The sequence below is a fragment of the Euprymna scolopes genome, chromosome 21 (genome assembly GCF_053919585.1).
Source record: "Euprymna scolopes isolate OS-2025 chromosome 21, ASM5391958v1, whole genome shotgun sequence".
NCBI classification, from domain to species: Eukaryota; Metazoa; Mollusca; class Cephalopoda; order Sepiida; family Sepiolidae; genus Euprymna; species Euprymna scolopes.
In genome coordinates, this window is record NC_136502.1 from 27,869,378 (window position 1) to 27,886,707 (window position 17,330).

The 17,330-nt window shown below is 34.8% G+C and overlaps 1 protein-coding gene across 1 annotated transcript in view; it reads left to right on the forward strand.

Annotated features, from left to right (window-relative positions):
- Positions 1-16,929, forward strand: part of LOC145242062 (protocadherin beta-15-like) — a 35,391-nt gene extending 18,462 nt beyond the window's left edge. The window contains exons 3-4 of the mRNA XM_080104958.1: positions 2,718-2,844; positions 16,613-16,929. Coding sequence (XP_079961084.1) covers positions 2,718-2,844; positions 16,613-16,782 — 297 coding nt within the window. The 3' untranslated portion in view covers positions 16,783-16,929. The remainder of the gene's footprint in view (positions 1-2,717; positions 2,845-16,612) is intronic.
- The last annotated feature ends 401 nt before the right edge of the window (positions 16,930-17,330 follow it).

A 17,330-nucleotide genomic window follows, 5' to 3' on the forward strand; every position in this document is an offset into this window, starting at 1 on the left:
TGTGAAATATTCGTTGACCATCATTTAATCCCGGTTAACGTCGGGTCTCCTTCCTAGTAAGTAATAGGACTGATTAACTGATTGGATTTTTTTTTTTTTTTACTTGGGAGTCACCACTTATCAAAGCCCAAATGCCACTCGAGGATAAGGGTTAATGAATGTCAGGTGGTGGTGTAGTAATTATTAATGGTGTAAGTTCAGTAGAATTTGATTATTTATGAGGGACAGTTCAACAAAAACTTGTTTATATTGGATTTGAAGGCTACCATGTTGTATTCAACTGGGAAGCAGGCCAGCGGAACAGTGTTCCACAGCGGGCAGTTCTGGGAAAGAAGCTTTGTTCATGGAATCTGCGTTTAGATTTAGGTACAGATAGAGAGTGTGGGAAATCATGTATAGTGGTTGTAGCTAGTTGTGTGTTTATGAAAATTTAGCAAGGGGGAACCATAGAATGGAGTTCAGTCGAGCACTTGCCATGAAAATAATGATAGAGCAGAGACAGGCTCGCAATGTCTTTTCTGTGGGAAAGAGGTTGCAGGGAAAGGAAAAGGGCATTACCTACTAGGTTTCGAAGCGGATTTTGAACTTTATCAATGGAAGGAAAACAGTTATTTTAGTTATTTTATAATTAAATATGACTAAAGGTGACTATTGTTGAAGCATAAAGTGAAATTATTTACAAATTTAACATTTTTCGGAATGTGTATTTTGTTTTGTTTCTTTTTGTAATGGAAATAGCTTCAGACAAAGTATAAAGCTACTTGATGTAAGGAATGAAAAATAGCACTTCAAGGTCAAAAACTAGCCAAAAGTGTTATATGGATAGATTCCGACCCAGAAAACAGTAATTCTTCCTCCTTTGTCAGAAACATTTATAGAATGCAAGGACTATTAATAAGAAAAGACTGACAAAAATAAACCCAAAGTCCATTTTCTACTTTCCATTACCTTAACTACTTGCACACGATCTGACTTACAGTAATAATAATATCCTTTGTATGAAAAAATAAATAAAAAGCATGACCTGTTGGGTTATCCACTGAGCCCTGGTTAAATATAAAAAAAATAAAAGGACAAAATCCTAAATTTCTGCATACTCCCACCCTTTCTCGTACCCCCACCCCGGGCTTTCTCTCTTTCCCTTTAAAATAAATACTATTACTGCCTGTGGTAATATTCCCTTTTTTAAATAATAGACTGCTTCAGTCTTTTTATTATTTCTTATCTTTTTAGTTTCAACTGTTAAGAGAAATAAGGGAAAAAGGGGAGAAAGTTGGGGAGTAGAATAACATTAGAGGTTCAAACGATAGACTGTGAGAGAGGATGAAAGTGATAGATATAAATGAACCAAGATATGGGTCGCTTATTGAATCATTTGAAAATTATGGCAAATCAAAACAATTCATTCAACTGTAAAACTAAGGAATATTTAAATTTTTATTTTGAGTGATTAAAATATAAAGAAAAAACACCTCAGATAAACAAATTTTGGTTTACTCAAGTTTGGTATAATAATAGGCAAAGCAATGATTTAATTTGTTCGATTGTATGGAAACTTTTTAGATGCTGCATTTTTTAATGTTTTTGAGATGAAGAAAGTGTATTATGCTGAAAACGTTGAGGTATTTTTGGATTCAGAGGCCAAAACTTAATTAAAAACAAATGTTAGAACTAGCTCAACAAAAACCGTGTTTCTTAATTTTAATCTTCTTTTAAAAGAGCATGAATAAAGTATTTGGTAAAAGTCAGTTGTAAGCTACATATTTCTGGAAATTGAAGGTTCAATCCTCAGTACAGACGATGCTAAAATACACTTGCAGATTACATAGGACTCCTAGCCAGCGATGGCTGACAGAATGAAAGCATGTGCCTTTAGGGATTAAATGAAGGGTTCTGTTCAAAATTCCATGCAAATTCTCAAATTTGTTAAGATACACGTGAAGAAGGTCGGAAGTTATATCAATGGAAATATTGTGCAAGCAACACTCAAGATGAGACCGGAAGTCTGTATAATCCAAGTAATGCAAAGTATTAATTTTCATCTAAAAAATTCAGGAACATAATTTATTTTAATTGTAAATAATAAATGTAAATAATAAATTAATAATAAACATAAATAATAAATGCAAATAATAAATTAGATGTAAATAATAAATCTAATAATAATATAAATAATAAATGAAATGTAAATATTAAGTTAAATGCAAATAATGTATTAAAAATCTTTTGTCATGTATAAAATTGTTCAATAATTTTAGATTCCCTAGTGTTAGTAGATCAGGCTGTCTAAAGATACCGGCTCTCTGACCTAAAATGCACTAAAGATAAATGCTATTGTTTATTTTCCTTTCCTTTTGCAAAATTAAATCATGCCCTATAAAGTAAAAAACAAAAACATTTTTCTACTACAAAACAATTAAACCAAACTTCATCAAAAATATTTGAAGATATAAAAAAAAAAACTTGTAGCATAAAACGTCTTTTCCAAAACTATAGGATTCGGCATGAAATAACCTGAAAAGGGTTGATATACCATAAAAAAAGAACAACCAAACTAAACCAATTCTAGATTTAAAAAAAAATTAAATATGTGATATTTTGATGCTTTTATCCTTGATAATGAATAGATGCTAATGTTAGTAATCATTATTTATATGATCTGCATGCTTTAAAATGAACTTCTTTTATCTTGTGAATATTTTTCTTCTTCTAAATAGTTGCAAACACGGAGTGTTTCTATTTCCCATGGCTACATTACCTGGAAATCTGCAGCAGTGTCTCATCCACGGAACAGCGGACATAATTGGAATGAAAAAGATATGGAATTTGATGAACAGAGAAGAGGTAAGTTTCGTTGAAAAATCTAAAGACAAAGGAAACAAAGTGTAAGAATTTTATGAACATGAATTGAATTCACTTGAACTTCTATTTTATCTATTTGTTAGCAAAAAAAACTGACATTGTTTGAGAGCAATAAAATAATTAGAAATGTCTTTTCAAGGGAAGTAAACTGTTATTGACACTGATATGGTCTCATATAGAATATTGGGCTTGCATATTTATACTGACAGCTGGATAAAACGGTGTTAGCATGATACCATATTGTATATTGTTGCAGTACTTCAAAGAAAGTTTAGTTGTTTTGTTTTACGGCATATCAACCCTTTTCGGGTTATTTAATGTCAAATCCAGTTATTTTGGAAATAGTATTCATGTTGCATCCAGTTATTTTGTACAAGGTTTTTATTCTTCAAGCTCTTTGTATCTTTAATTGCTACGAGGGATGTGCACCTAACCCACTTCCAGTTGTCTGATCTAGCTGAAATTTTGCATGTGCAATGATTTATATCTCTACGGGTTATGTGGAAAATTACAGCTCTGAACTAATTGTGGTTTCTGTTTTACAGGTGTTTGAACTGAGTCAGGTTTGAAATGGAGCCTGTTGAATGTCAAGCAGTGATCCGGTTTTTGTATTTGAAAGGATGCACACCACAGGAGACTTTTCATGAAATGGAAGAAACTTATGATGATAATGCCCCATCATATGACCTTGTAAAATGCTGGCATCGTGAATTCAAACATTGCCGGAAGTCTGTGGAAACAGCTCTCAGACCTAGTTGCCCCCCCCACACCTTCTGCCATTGATGAGGCATCTGTCCGTCAAGTCGAGGCTGCCATTTTGGAAGATCGGCGCATTACTATTCGCCAAATAGCCCAAGATGTCAAGATTAGTATAGGATCTGTGGACGCTATCATTCATGACCATTTGCATATGCATAAGGTGTCTGCCAAATGGATTCCCAGGTTGCTCATACCATTCCAGAAGTGAGAACGCATCGAGTGCTCGAGGATGAATTTGGAGATGTGCCAAGAAGATGAGTCAAAGTTTTTCAAAAGGCTGATTACACAGGATGAAACCTGGGTCCATCACTATGATCCAGAGACCAAAGCACAGTCAATGCAGTAGAAGCACTTGGACTCACCACCTCCAAAGAAGGCAAGGGTGAAGCCCTCCACTGGCAAGGTCATGCTCATAGTCTTCTGGGACCAGGATGGAGTAGTGATGACAGATTTCCTGGCAAAGGGTACCACAATTACAGGAGCCTATTATGCGTCACTTTTGAGGAAATTAAGGGAAGCTATCAAAATCAAGAGGCGGGGCAAAATCAGCAAAGGTACCCTCCTCCTGCAGGACAACGCTCCGGTCCACAACTCGCATATCGCCAGATCAGAAGCACAGGCGTGTGGTTATGAAATCCTTCCCCATCCTCCTTACTCTCCTGACCTTGCACCCTTTGACTTTAACCTCTTCCCAGCCATGAAGTTGTTTTTGAAAGGAAAGCGTTTCCCAGATGTTATGATTTAATTTGTTGTTAAGAGTTATCCCCCTTGGGATTGACATTCATAATAAAAGCGCCCTCTGTTTCATTTTCCCGCTCGATCCTTTCAAGAGCGTACGTGTATTTTACAGTTAATAAAACCTTTCTAAAAGGCAATTCTTTACTTACTGATACTATTCACTTCAATTTTATTAACTGTAAAAAAAAAAAAAAAAAAAAAAAATAATGGATCGAATCTTACGTCCCGACAGATTCGAGGTGGAACCTACATGCCCTAATTCCGAAAAATCCTATAGGCATTGGAAATTAACCCTCCAGAATTATATCCGCTCACATAATAACGGATTAATCGAAAACACTTCAGATAATTTCTTTGCCTTGATCAATTGTATTTCAGCCTCTGTTTTCGATTTAATAAGCGATAAAACCGACTACGATAGTGCATTAAGAACATTGGACGCCGCTTATTTAAAACCTGAAAATATTGTTTATAATAGATATCGATTGATGACGACGAAGCAACAAACAACACAAAATATAGATGCCTTCATACTACAATTGGAAATGCTTGCCAAAACATGTAACTTCGAAGCGGTTTCTGCTGAAGAAAACAAAAATCAATACATTCGGGAAGCTTTCATCGGTGGAATTTCTTCTTCGTCCATCCGACAACGACTGTTAGAAAAACCCATCCTGACTTTACAAGACACATATGCCACGGCCAGATCTCTTGAACAAGCAGAAAAGCATTCGATAAACTACGCAAATAACTTTACTGTAGCAGCTACAAATAATCCTTCGGGCTACAATCGTATAGCTGTGACTAAAGAAAATATGCATCCAAAAGGGGTTTGTTTTTTCTGTGGAAAATCATGTCATCCTCGATATTTATGTCCTGCACGAAACGCCGAATGTAAAAAATGCAAAAAAAATGGTCATTGGGCTAAAGTGTGTAAATCTTCTATTTCTAACACTCATACTGCTGTTCTTTATGACGACTCTGACTACCCCTCACCTTCTCTATCCTGACTAGGAACTAACTCCAAAGATGTCACATTCACTCAATGCCAAATTAACGGGCACTTCGTGAACGCTATGGTGGACTCCGGCAGTGTAAAAACATTCATTAATGAAAATACTGCTAAAAAACTTAAACTCTTCACAATACCTAAAAACAAAACTATAGCTCTGGCTGCTTCCGATCAACATGCTAAAATAACTGGCGAAGCTGTCGTGGATTTAATACTGAAAGATAAAACCCATTCTGGAATAACAATTGAAATCATTGAAAACCTTTTCATTGATTTAATAATCGGAAAAGATATTTTAAAAAAATATAAAAAAGTAACACTTAAATTCGACGGTCCTAGAGACAAACTTATAATTGGAGCTATAAACACGAATAATTTTTTTCCTACCATAAACGTTCCACCCCCTCCTCTCTTTTCTAATCTTTCTCCTCATACTACTCCTATTGCGACAAAATCCCGACGTTACACTTTTGCCGCCAACAAATTCATAAAAGAAGAGACTGCTAGAATGTTGAAAGAAGGCATAATTGAACCTTCGATATCTCCGTGGCGAGTGCAAGTTCTTGTAACTTCGAATGAGAATCATAAGAAAAGAATGGTAGTCGACTACAGCGATACCATTAATAGATTCACGGAACTAGACGCTTACCCAATGCCTAATATCAATAAGATGGTAGACGACATCGCTCAATATAACATCTTCTCTACTCTCGACCTAAAATCTGCTTATCACCAAATACCTATAAATCATGCTGATCGTAAATTCACTGCGTTTGAAGTAAGTGGCAAACTTTTTCAATTTACTCGTCTTCCTTTTGGCGTCACCAATGGAGTAAGTGCTTTCCAGAGGAGCATAGACTATATTATAGAAAAAGAAAATCTAACCGATACCTTTGTGTATGTTGATAACGTAACTATATGCGGAAAAAATCAAGAAGAACACGATTACAATCTTCAAAAATTCTACAAAATTGCTAAACAATATAACATCACTTTAAATGAAAATAAAAGCATAATTTCTTCTAGTTCTATTACTCTACTCGGCTACACCATAGAAAATAATCAAATAGCTCCCGATTATCAAAGACTAAAACCATTACTCGAAATGCCACCTCCGCTGAATCTTAAATCTCAAAAAAGAATAGTTGGAATGTTTTCCTATTACTGCAAATTCATTAAAAAATTTTCTGATAAAATTTTATTACTAAATCAAAACAAAGAATTTCCACTACCTCCATCTGTATTAAAATCTTTTCAAACATTGAAAAATGATCTAAAAGACGCTACTTTAATAACGGTAGATCCAAATAAAGAATTTGAAGTAGAAACGGACGCTAGTAACTATTGCATTGCTGCAACACTAAATCAAGAAGGTCGTCCTATTGCATTTTTTTCAAGAACTCTCAATACTAACGAAATTAAGCACCATGCAGTAGAAAAAGAGGCAGCCGCTATTGTAGAAGCTCTCCGTAAGTGGCGACATTTTCTACTCGGCAGGCACTTTAAAGTCATCACAGATCAGAAGAGCATCAGCTTCATATTCGACAATAAAAGAAAATCAAAAATTAAGAATGACAAAATATGTCGTTGGCGTATAGAATTATCCCAATACAATTTCACTATAGTTTATCGACCTGGACCTGAAAATATTGCTGCTGACACATTCTCTCGCATCTCTGCTCTTACTTACAATCTACAAGATCTTCGTGATTTACATAAACAATTATGTCATCCTGGTGTTTCAAGACTAAGCCATTTTATAAGAACGAGGAACCTCCCTTTTACTTTGGATCAAATTAAGAATATTACTGACTCTTGCTCATCCTGTCAATTACTGAAACCCAAATTCGCCAATACCAATGGAGGGACTCTCATTCAAGCCATATTACCTTTTCAACGATTAAATCTTGATTTTAAAGGCCCTCTACCTACTTCTATACATGGCAACAAATATCTACTTACTCTAATTGATGAGTATTCCCGTTTTCCTTTCGCTTTTCCTTGCAGAGATATGACAAGCAAAACCATTATCCACTGTCTAAACAAACTCTTTTCAATTTTTGGTTTGCCTGACATGATACATACTGACCGTGCTTCTGATTTCTTAGCAAGAGAAATAAAGGATTTTTTACACAAAAAAGGAATTGCTACTTCTAAAACAAGTAGGTATCATCCTGAAGGTAATGGACAGATTGAAAAACTCAACGGTACCTTATGGAAGGCCATTCAAACAACATTACATTCTAATCAAATGAAACTACCTTATTGGGAAGACATACTACCGGACGCACTTCATTCAATTAGATCATTACTTTGTACTGCCACTAATATGACTCCCCATGATAGACTATTTAAATATAGTCGTAAATCTGCTTCCGGAATTTCAATTCCTTCTTGGGTTAAACCAGGCCCAATATATATTAGAAACCACACTAAAACAAGTAAACATGACCCTCCTGTAACGCCTGCCACCCTAATAGATGTCAACCCCCACTACGCTTATGTTCAACTACCTTCTGGTACTGAAACCACTGTTAACGTTCGAGACTTAGCTCCAAACTCATCAAATGAAGAAAACTCTAATAATAATCCTACTACTTCAGAGACTTTATTTGAACCTTCTACTAATGAAAACATTGGTCATGAGGAAGACAAAAATCAATCGTCTGATCTTGAAGAAAATCAGATTTCACTAAAAAATAATACTGAAAATCAGCATTCCTGCCAATCTGTGCGGAGGTCGTCCCGAGTTCGACAATTCCCTAGTAAATATAAGGATTTTGTGACTAAATACTGAAAAAACTGCAGTTTGGGTTCATATGTTATTTGTAAATAAAATGATTCTTATGTGATTGTAAAAAAAAAAAAAAAAAAAAAAAAAATTTGTCTATAATTAATTACCCCTTACTTGAATACTTTAGGACGGGGAAAATGTTATGATTTAATTTGTTGTTAAGAGTTATCCCCCTTGGGATTGACATCTATATATATAAAAGCCAAACGTCTGTGTGTATGTATGTATGTATGTTTGTTTGTAACGCTAAAACTTTTGAAAGACGGAACCAAACTTGACAAATTTGGTATCATATCGAAGCCCCATCACCCGGATGACAAATATCGAAATTTCACGTCAAACGGACCACTAGAAGTTGGTCAACTGATCAGTTATCTTCGAGGGGGGCCCCCAAAAAACCTGTCATTATCTATATATATAAAAGACAAATGTTTGTTTGTAACGCTAAAACTTGAGATAAAAGATTCCTCTCCCCTAAGAATAAAACATATGTTCAATATCTGCTTTTGTTTTTTCATTGTTTATACGGTCCCGAGCAACGCTGGGTAGCCCTGCTAGTCTTCTATATATATAAAAGCCAAACGTCTGTGTGTATGTATGTATGTTTGTTTGTAACGCTAAAACTTTTGAAAGACGGAACCAAACTTGACAAATTTGGTATCATATCGAAGCCCCATCACCCGGATGACAAATATCGAAATTTCACGTCAAACGGACCACTAAAAGTTGGTCAACTGATCAGTTATCTTCGAGGGGGGCCCCCAAAAAACCTGTCATTATCTATATATATAAAAGACAAATGTTTGTTTGTAACGCTAAAACTTGAGATGAAAGATTCCTCTCCCCTAAGAATAAAACATATGTTCAATATTTGCTTTTGTTTTTTCATTGTTTATACGGTCCCGAGCAACGCCGGGTAGCCCTGCTAGTTCATAATAAAAGCGCCCTCTGTTTCATTTTCCCGCTCGATCCTTTCAAGAGCGTACGTGTATTTTACAGTTAATAAAACCTTTCTAAAAGGCAATTCTTTACTTACTGATACTATTCACTTCAATGCAGCCTTGATTTCTGAAGTCAAGTCGTAGTTGGAGAACCAACCTGAGGTGTTCTACAAAAACGGTCACCAGAGCTGCATCAAACGATGGGAGAAATGCATAACTCTGGATGGTTCCTATGTAGAGAAAGAATAATAACTGTGCCAAGTTTCGTTGCTCTACTGCTATGGGAAATGGGTCAGGGGCATTACTTATTGCATGCCCCTCGTAGTTTTTAATGTTTGGTTTGGTTTAGTTGTTTTTACTGGATTTTATCGTTTTTGTTCCCCCACCCTGCAGAACATGAATGAGTTTTACAATGGGAGAGGGAAAAACTTACAGTATTAATGTTTGGTACATTTTAAGTCAGGAAACCAGTCAGAAAGTAGGGAAAATAGAAAGAGAAAAAGGGAAATGGGAAGAAGGAAAAGGGGGAAAAGGTGGTTTGTTGTTTTTTCTTTTGGTTTTGCAGAACATAATTAAACTTTGCAAAAGGAAGTAGAAAAACAAAAAGCATCAATGTTTGGTACATTTCATTCCATGAAGCCAATATCTTCAGACAGCCTGATCTGGTAGCACCAGTACTTCAAAGAAAGACATGTACATATAAATATAGGGTATCTCAAAAATGTACTCACACTGATTAGTGTTGTCTGATCATCAATTTGAACACTTGCAAACATGATTCATTTGTCTTCTGTATTTAAAGCTACTCTATTTCGCTTTGTTCATAATAAAGGTCTTATTGTCATTGGAAGTGTGAGGACATTTTTGCATGTTTGAGACAGCCTATAAATTAATGGTATATCTTTATTGTTTGAGTTGCAATGAATACATTGAGTGAAAGTCAAAGATGTTTCGAGCGTGGAAACAGGAATTGATGGGGAATTAAACCTTGGTTGATCTGTAGCCTGTCTTGTGTCTCAAATCAAAAACCTGACCAGCTAAGTAACATCTGAAACACTCATGCATCCTCATACACTCGTGTTTCCTACACACCTTACTGTGACTACACCTTTTCAGGCATGTCACCTATACAACTTCCTGTAACCACACCTTTAAGCAATATCATTCTGTTGCAGTTTTAGTTTTTTACTCTTTCTAACCACAAACAAGACATATTGCCACTTGGAACATAAGGCTCTACTATTTAGGATCATGTATAACGGGATTGTGGGAAGTTGAGTAGCAAGATGTCTGTTCACATTACATTTAAACTTCTGCAGGTTAGTTCAGTCAAGGAAGCAGGAAAGAGGGAAGGAATTCCAAAGTCTAGCAGTCCAAGGGAAACAACTATTAGAGCAGAAGGCTTTATGGCATCTAAGCATCTCAACAGTAAAGAGATGGGATTTTGCTGCATGTCAGCTTAATTGGAAGTATATACATGAAGGAAGCATAAGTGTTATGTGTTCATCAGAACACATTCCATTAAAGTACTTGTAAAACAAGGACAGGGATGCAACATTGTGGTGATGGGACAGAGGTTGGAGTTTGGCCGATAGTGCAAGATTTATCAGATGTGAGACTCTTTTTTTGGACCCTGTCTAAGGGTCAAAAACTACCAGATCAGGTTGTCTGAAGATACTGGCTTCCTGAACTAAAATGCACCAAACATTGCCGTTATTGTTTTTTTTTCCCTCTCCCTTTGTAAAACTCAATCCCTTTTTTGTATGCTAAGAAATTTCATTATTTTATAGAAATCCTCATTTATGATGAATGTTTTTTTTTTCTGTATTTAATAAAAAAGTTTACAAATAAAGAAAATTCTTAAATTTCATGTTTGTAATATGAAAAATAATTAAAATTAAATATTTTGTAATTAGAAAAAATATTGTTTATTTACTTATTGTCTCCCTTGCAAAAAGAAAAGTGTTGCACTCTTGATTGGGGAAAAATTACCTCAGTCTAGAAGGATTTCTCCGTCACTAACTGAGGATTGAACAGATGCAACAATTTCTTAATAAACTGTAATTTATTTTTTAATTAAAAAATATTTTATTTTAAGTATTTCTCCATCGCTAACCGAGGGCCGAATAAATGCATCACTTTTCTTTTTGCAAAAGAGGCTATAAGTAAATAATCTGTATTTTTTCTAATTGCAAAATATTTCATTTTAATAAATCATTTTGCATGTTACAAAAACAAACTTTAAGAATTTTTTTATTTTCAAATTTCTTTATTAAATACAGAAAAAAAAAAGCCGTTCAAATGAAGTTTATTTTTTTAAGTAGGTAAACATTTTTCATAGGCTAATTGAAAAACAACTTCATCATTAGCAATTTGAAAGATAAGCTATATAATTTATATGAAAATCTTTCCTTTCAGTGTCCTGACAAAAATGAATTTGTCAGTAGATATTAGATTTCTATAAAATAACTAGCCTGGGTGCCCGGCATTGCCTGGGTGTTTGTAGGTGTGTGTTGAGCAAAAAAAAAAAAAAAAAAGTAGTAGTAGGCAGGCAGGCTCGAACCTGTACTGCCAAGAACATGAAAAAAAAAAAAAAACCCTGACATCTTTGAATTACATAGAACTTCTATCACTAAACCGGAAGTGATAAATGTTTAAATTAAGGCTAGTCAATCGGAAAAAGGGGATGACTTCCGAAAATATCGGCGAAAAAAAGCGACCCCTCACTGTAGAAAATGCCCAGTTGAGGGTGGAGGAATTAATGCTTCTAGCCAATTTTTCGATATTTGTCGTCCAAACGGTTGAGCCTTAAAACAATACTGATCTTGTGAAAATTCGTCGCCTCTGTCGACAGTTTTAGGCAGACATACATACATACATACATACATACATACATACATACATACATTTAAACAGACATGTGAAATTTATATAATAGATGAAGTGTCTTCGTATATAAAAAAGGAATTTGTTTTCTTGTTCAGCTGATCATTTCAGCGTCCTCAATCGTCCTAAATTATCTGCAATATTTCCTCAGTTATCTCCCTTAGATAAAGACTAAATTCTAAACAAGCGCGCACTAAACATTTGATTTGAAGTTAGTACTTATCTTTCATTTATCATCAACGCTTTAGACCTTATAATCGCTTCCAAAGTTAGTAGCAGTAGTAATAAGAAAGTGTATTTACTTGTAAATATTATTTGTATGTTTTGTTTTATGTTAAAATAAATATTTATTTATTTAACTCTGAGTTTTATTAGTTTTTTTCCGCCTTTTAATTTGTTACTCGTTCATATCCTATGCTGAGAGGCATATTCTCTTGATCTTTATAGTCAAGGAAGAATTCATTGTTATCTGTAAGGTGGGCACCACAATAGTATTAATTAAATTTGCCATTTAGTTTCAAAATGAATGCTTATTTGAATGCCAATGTTGTACAAATGGCGCATTACCTCTATATTCCTATACAATTAAATTTATTTTTAATGTCATGTTTTGTAAATTCAGGTTATCAAAATAATTATGGAAAGGAAGTGAGGCATTTATGCACTTATGTTACCGTGGGGAGGGGAGGCTGTTTTGCAACTATTCTGTACTTTCATTTAACAATTTAATAAAAAAAAACATTTAGTAAAACTTGAATCTAACTTGAAAATACTATTTTTTGTATTATTTAGGCTATTATTTTCATCTTGGTTGTTTTTTTTACAATGTTTCGGCCGATGTAACCTCCGACCATCTTCAGGTGTATTTACACTGGATGTTATTGGTGAATAGTGACAAATGTTTTTATTTGTTTTTTTTTTTTTGCTTTTCCAACAAACATAACCGTTAGAAATTCAAAACGCAAATAGCGCCAAATCTATTTCTTTTTTTATATTAATAAAATACTATTTTAAAAAGTAGCATGATAGCATAAATACATAAGCAGCAGGGTATTTATTTGCTTCCCCACTGAGCAGATTAGGCACAATCACACATCTCGCACATCCTTTAAAAAAAAAAACTATTATGCCCATTGTATTTAACTGGCTTTTCATCCACTGACTACAACTTCTTCAACTATCTTACCATTATTTGCAAGAGAACATCTTCACAAGCAAAGATGTGGACGAAAAATGTCTTTTTAGAGTTTTTTGAGTTCAAGACTTCAGAAATTTCATGCAGCTATAATGCACAAACTTGTTTTTTGTGTGTTGATTATAATATTTTATTATCGCTTATTAATTTGTTTTTAATCAGACTCTCTCTATTTGAAAATGAATGACTAATACCAAATGTTGGCAAAACTTGTCTGCATCTCTGTAGGATAATCATAATTAAAGAAACTCTTCAGCTTCAAAATGACACCATCAAGATTATCAAGAAAAGAAGAATGAACTAATTTGGCAACATCTTCATGTTGGATAAAGGAACTTGGAGATTGTGCACATACACAAATTCCAGGTTAGCAGAAAACAAAGAAAATACAATGTCAAACTTTGACATATACTGACCTCTGATGAAACAAAGAAAATACCATGTCAGACTTTGACACATATTTTTACCTTTAATCGAACAAAGAAAGAATTTGTCAATAAAAACAAAAGGTTCGATGAACAAACAGAGAGAGAGAGAGAGATGCATAATCGTTACGTCCTTAGTTTGTCAACCCCCAACCTCCACTTTTCACCACCCTTGCTCGATAAATCCGACAAATAATAATTAAATAAAAGCAGTTTTTAAAAAAAATTTTTACATGGAGGTCACCACTTATCAAGGCCAGGAGGCCACTCAGGGATAAGGGTTATTGCGTGCACAGTAATCAATGAGATAGTATTGTAGTAATCATTAGTATTGGAGATTTGATAGAGTGTCTTACTTAAGAGGGCAGTTTGTCAGGAATTTGTTTATGTTGGACTTGAAGATATCCAAGTTGTAGTCAGGTGGGAAACAGGCAAACGGGAGAGAGTTCCACAGTCGTGCATTTCTGAGAAATAAGCTCTGCTCATGGAATCTACGTTTGGATTTAGGCACAGATAAAGAGTGGGGAAAATTATTAGCAGTAGTTTCAGCTAGATGGGTGTTTCTCGTGAAAGATTGGTGAGGTGGGACGAGAGATTGGTGCTCAGACGAGCACTCGCCATGGAAATAATGATAAAACAACGACAGGCCCGCAACGTCTCTTCTGTGGGAGAGAGGCTGCAGGGAAGAGAAAAGGGCATCCCCCACTAAGCTACGGAGTCTATTCTGCACTCTGTCAAGGCAGGATAGGCTATTTTTAGCAGCTCCTGCCCAGATGTGGCAGCAGTACTCCATCCTTGGACGTACTTGGCTTTTATAGAGATAGCGAATTGCATCAGTAGTGAGATATCTTCTGGAGCGTTAGAACGTTAGAAGGATTCCACCATTTTCCCAGCGTCCTTGGCAACAGACCTGATGTACGTGTTCCATTTCAAATCAGGAGTAAAGGTCAAATTCAAAAGCCTGTCAAAACATGAAGCCTGCCCAAGACAAGAGCCATCCATTTCAATTGATGCCAGATGGGGATCAGAGCATTGATGATGTAAAGATAGAAGCTGGGTTTTAGATGCATTAAAAGTAACTAGCCACCTCTTCCCCCACTATACCACGGGCTCAAGATCAGAAGAGAGGGAATTAGAGAGAACCTTGTCATTCATGGCCTTTGATGTGTTGCCATAGATGGTCATGTCATTAGCATACGAATGATTTAAGTATGTGTTTTGGGAGATCATTGATGTAGATCAGGAAGAGAGTTGGGCCCAGCATGGACCTGTGAGGGACTCCAGCATTAATACTGTGGGCTTCTGATTTCTGCCCATCAACCACTACTCTTATGAACCTATCGGAGAGAAATGATTTATGTTATGAAATCGTCTCTGTGTTTGATTATCAAATGGCTAGAACAAGCTAGAGTGTATATATTTATTAGCAGCATTCATCTTCGTAAAAGGGCAACAAACATGATTATACATACATAAGCGGTAAACAGATAAATTGTTACAGAGAGATAGACTATACAGCATTCAGAAGAGGTTCTGAAAGTAATGTATACAAAGCATGTTGGGAAAATTTTCCTTGTAAAGACCTTGTAATATACCCCTCCCCTAAAGTACTTAAATGGTCAGATCTATAACGATGTAGCACACCCATTGCGAATGGTGATAAGACTGGCAAAACACTTAACAAAATGGAAGGAATTTGTATCCAAAAAGTATCAGGATTATGAAATAAAGTCACTAATTAGATTATGTTCATGATTAGGTTAGATAATTTATGAAATCAAAAAGCACAACTCACAGCCGGAGTTTCATCAAATGAAGTTAATGCTCTTGGTTTGGTGATATTTGGCTGGTGTTTATTTATTTATTTGCAAATTATTATCCTCAACTTTATAGTTGTTTCACAACGTTTTGACCAAATATTCCTCTGGCCTTCGTCAGGTGGTTAACCATGACGGGTTAGAAATACTGAATCTCTTAATTGTATCTTCAGTAATTACTGCCTTCCATAGTTGTTGTCGTCTCACCACGTTTTGGTCAATTAATCCTCTGGCTGGCTTTGGGTAAGATTGAAACCGCTATCTTCAGACAGTGCTCACCTGGAACTGTAGAGACTCTTTATCCACTGCACCAATAAGTAGGGAGACGACAACAACTATGGAAAGCAGTAATTACTGAAGATACAATTAAGAGATTCAGCATTCCTATCCTGTCATCGTTAACCACCTGATAAAGGCCAGAGGAATAATTGGTCAAAACGTCGTGAAATAACAACTATAAAGATGAGGATAATAGTCCGCAAATCAATAAATAAAAATGTACAAATTACTCATCTCAAAAAATTCCAATAATCGGCTGGTGTTATTTATTAGAACCTCTAGAGACGTAGTACAGCAATATCAGCAAATGTATCCAGATTTCAATTAGATGAAATCATGAGAAAACTTACACATAAATAACCAAATTTAGTGAATAGAGATCAACCAATCTTCTTGCAAGACTACGTTTAACCTCATGTTGCACAAAGACCGTTACTCAAAGTACAGCAATGGAACTTAGAAATACATTCTCATCCACCTTATTCATTAGTCTTAGAATCAACTGATTACCATTTTTCTCAAGCATTGAAGAACATTTTACAAGGAAAAACCTTTGCATCTGAAGAACAGTAAAAAATATTCCTCCAGTGATTTTATCACCTCTGCCTCCACAGTTCTTTATTGCTGACATAAATAAGCTACGAATAAGATGACAAGAATGTATAGATGCCGTGGGTGAATATTTTGATTAAACCTTTTTTTGTTGTTGTTTATGACATTGTGAAATAAAGTGTTAGTGTTAAATCGAACATTTCATTCTAAATGATCTAATAAAATAATGATGTACAGTTTAAGCTGATTTATCAGCATTTAAAGTTAAAGGTCAGAAAGCCAACATTATTTTCTTATCAACCTAATAATATTGGTTCTAAAAAAAACTTTTTTTTCTCTTTGTTTTTTTCAGATCTAATTCCTTCCAAACCATGCATAGATCCTTCTGCACCTTTGATTGAAACCCTTTCCAGGAGGAGCAAGAATTCTGAAATATGTCAAAAATCTCGAAATAGACCAATTGGCAACAAATACATTCCTAATAACAGACCTCTTCCCCCAATTCCACAAACGTCCATATAGCCATTTTCTTCTTTTCACAAATATTTTCATACAAAATGTTTTCTTATAGTATTTTAACTTATGTCATGCTTTATCTTCGTTAATGCTATCTAAAAAAGAAAATGTTTCATGTAAATATTTTCAGTTTATCATGTGTATTGATATAAATCATATTCAATATAATTATAAAAAAATAAAAAAACATACATATTGTAAATGTCGAAAACAATTATACATGAAAAAGAAAAAAAAAAAGTAGATGATCGACTAATTGGAAACATATCTTAATATTGAAACTGCTGATATTTGGAAGAGCCATAAATCGGGGGGGGGGGCTTCTTCCATATTCGTCCTATGTTGGGTCTTTGCTTCCGTCTCTCCGGACCTTTGGTTGTTTCTTTCTATTTGGATCTTTCCTCATCTGACGTATCTTTGTCACTTAAATTCACCAATTAAAACCAGTGAAAACTCTTTTTTTTTTATTATACACTACCTGTACCTATCCGGTGTTATCTGGGAGTCTCTTTACTCGACATATTTGTTTTGCATATTTTATTTTTACCAAATTA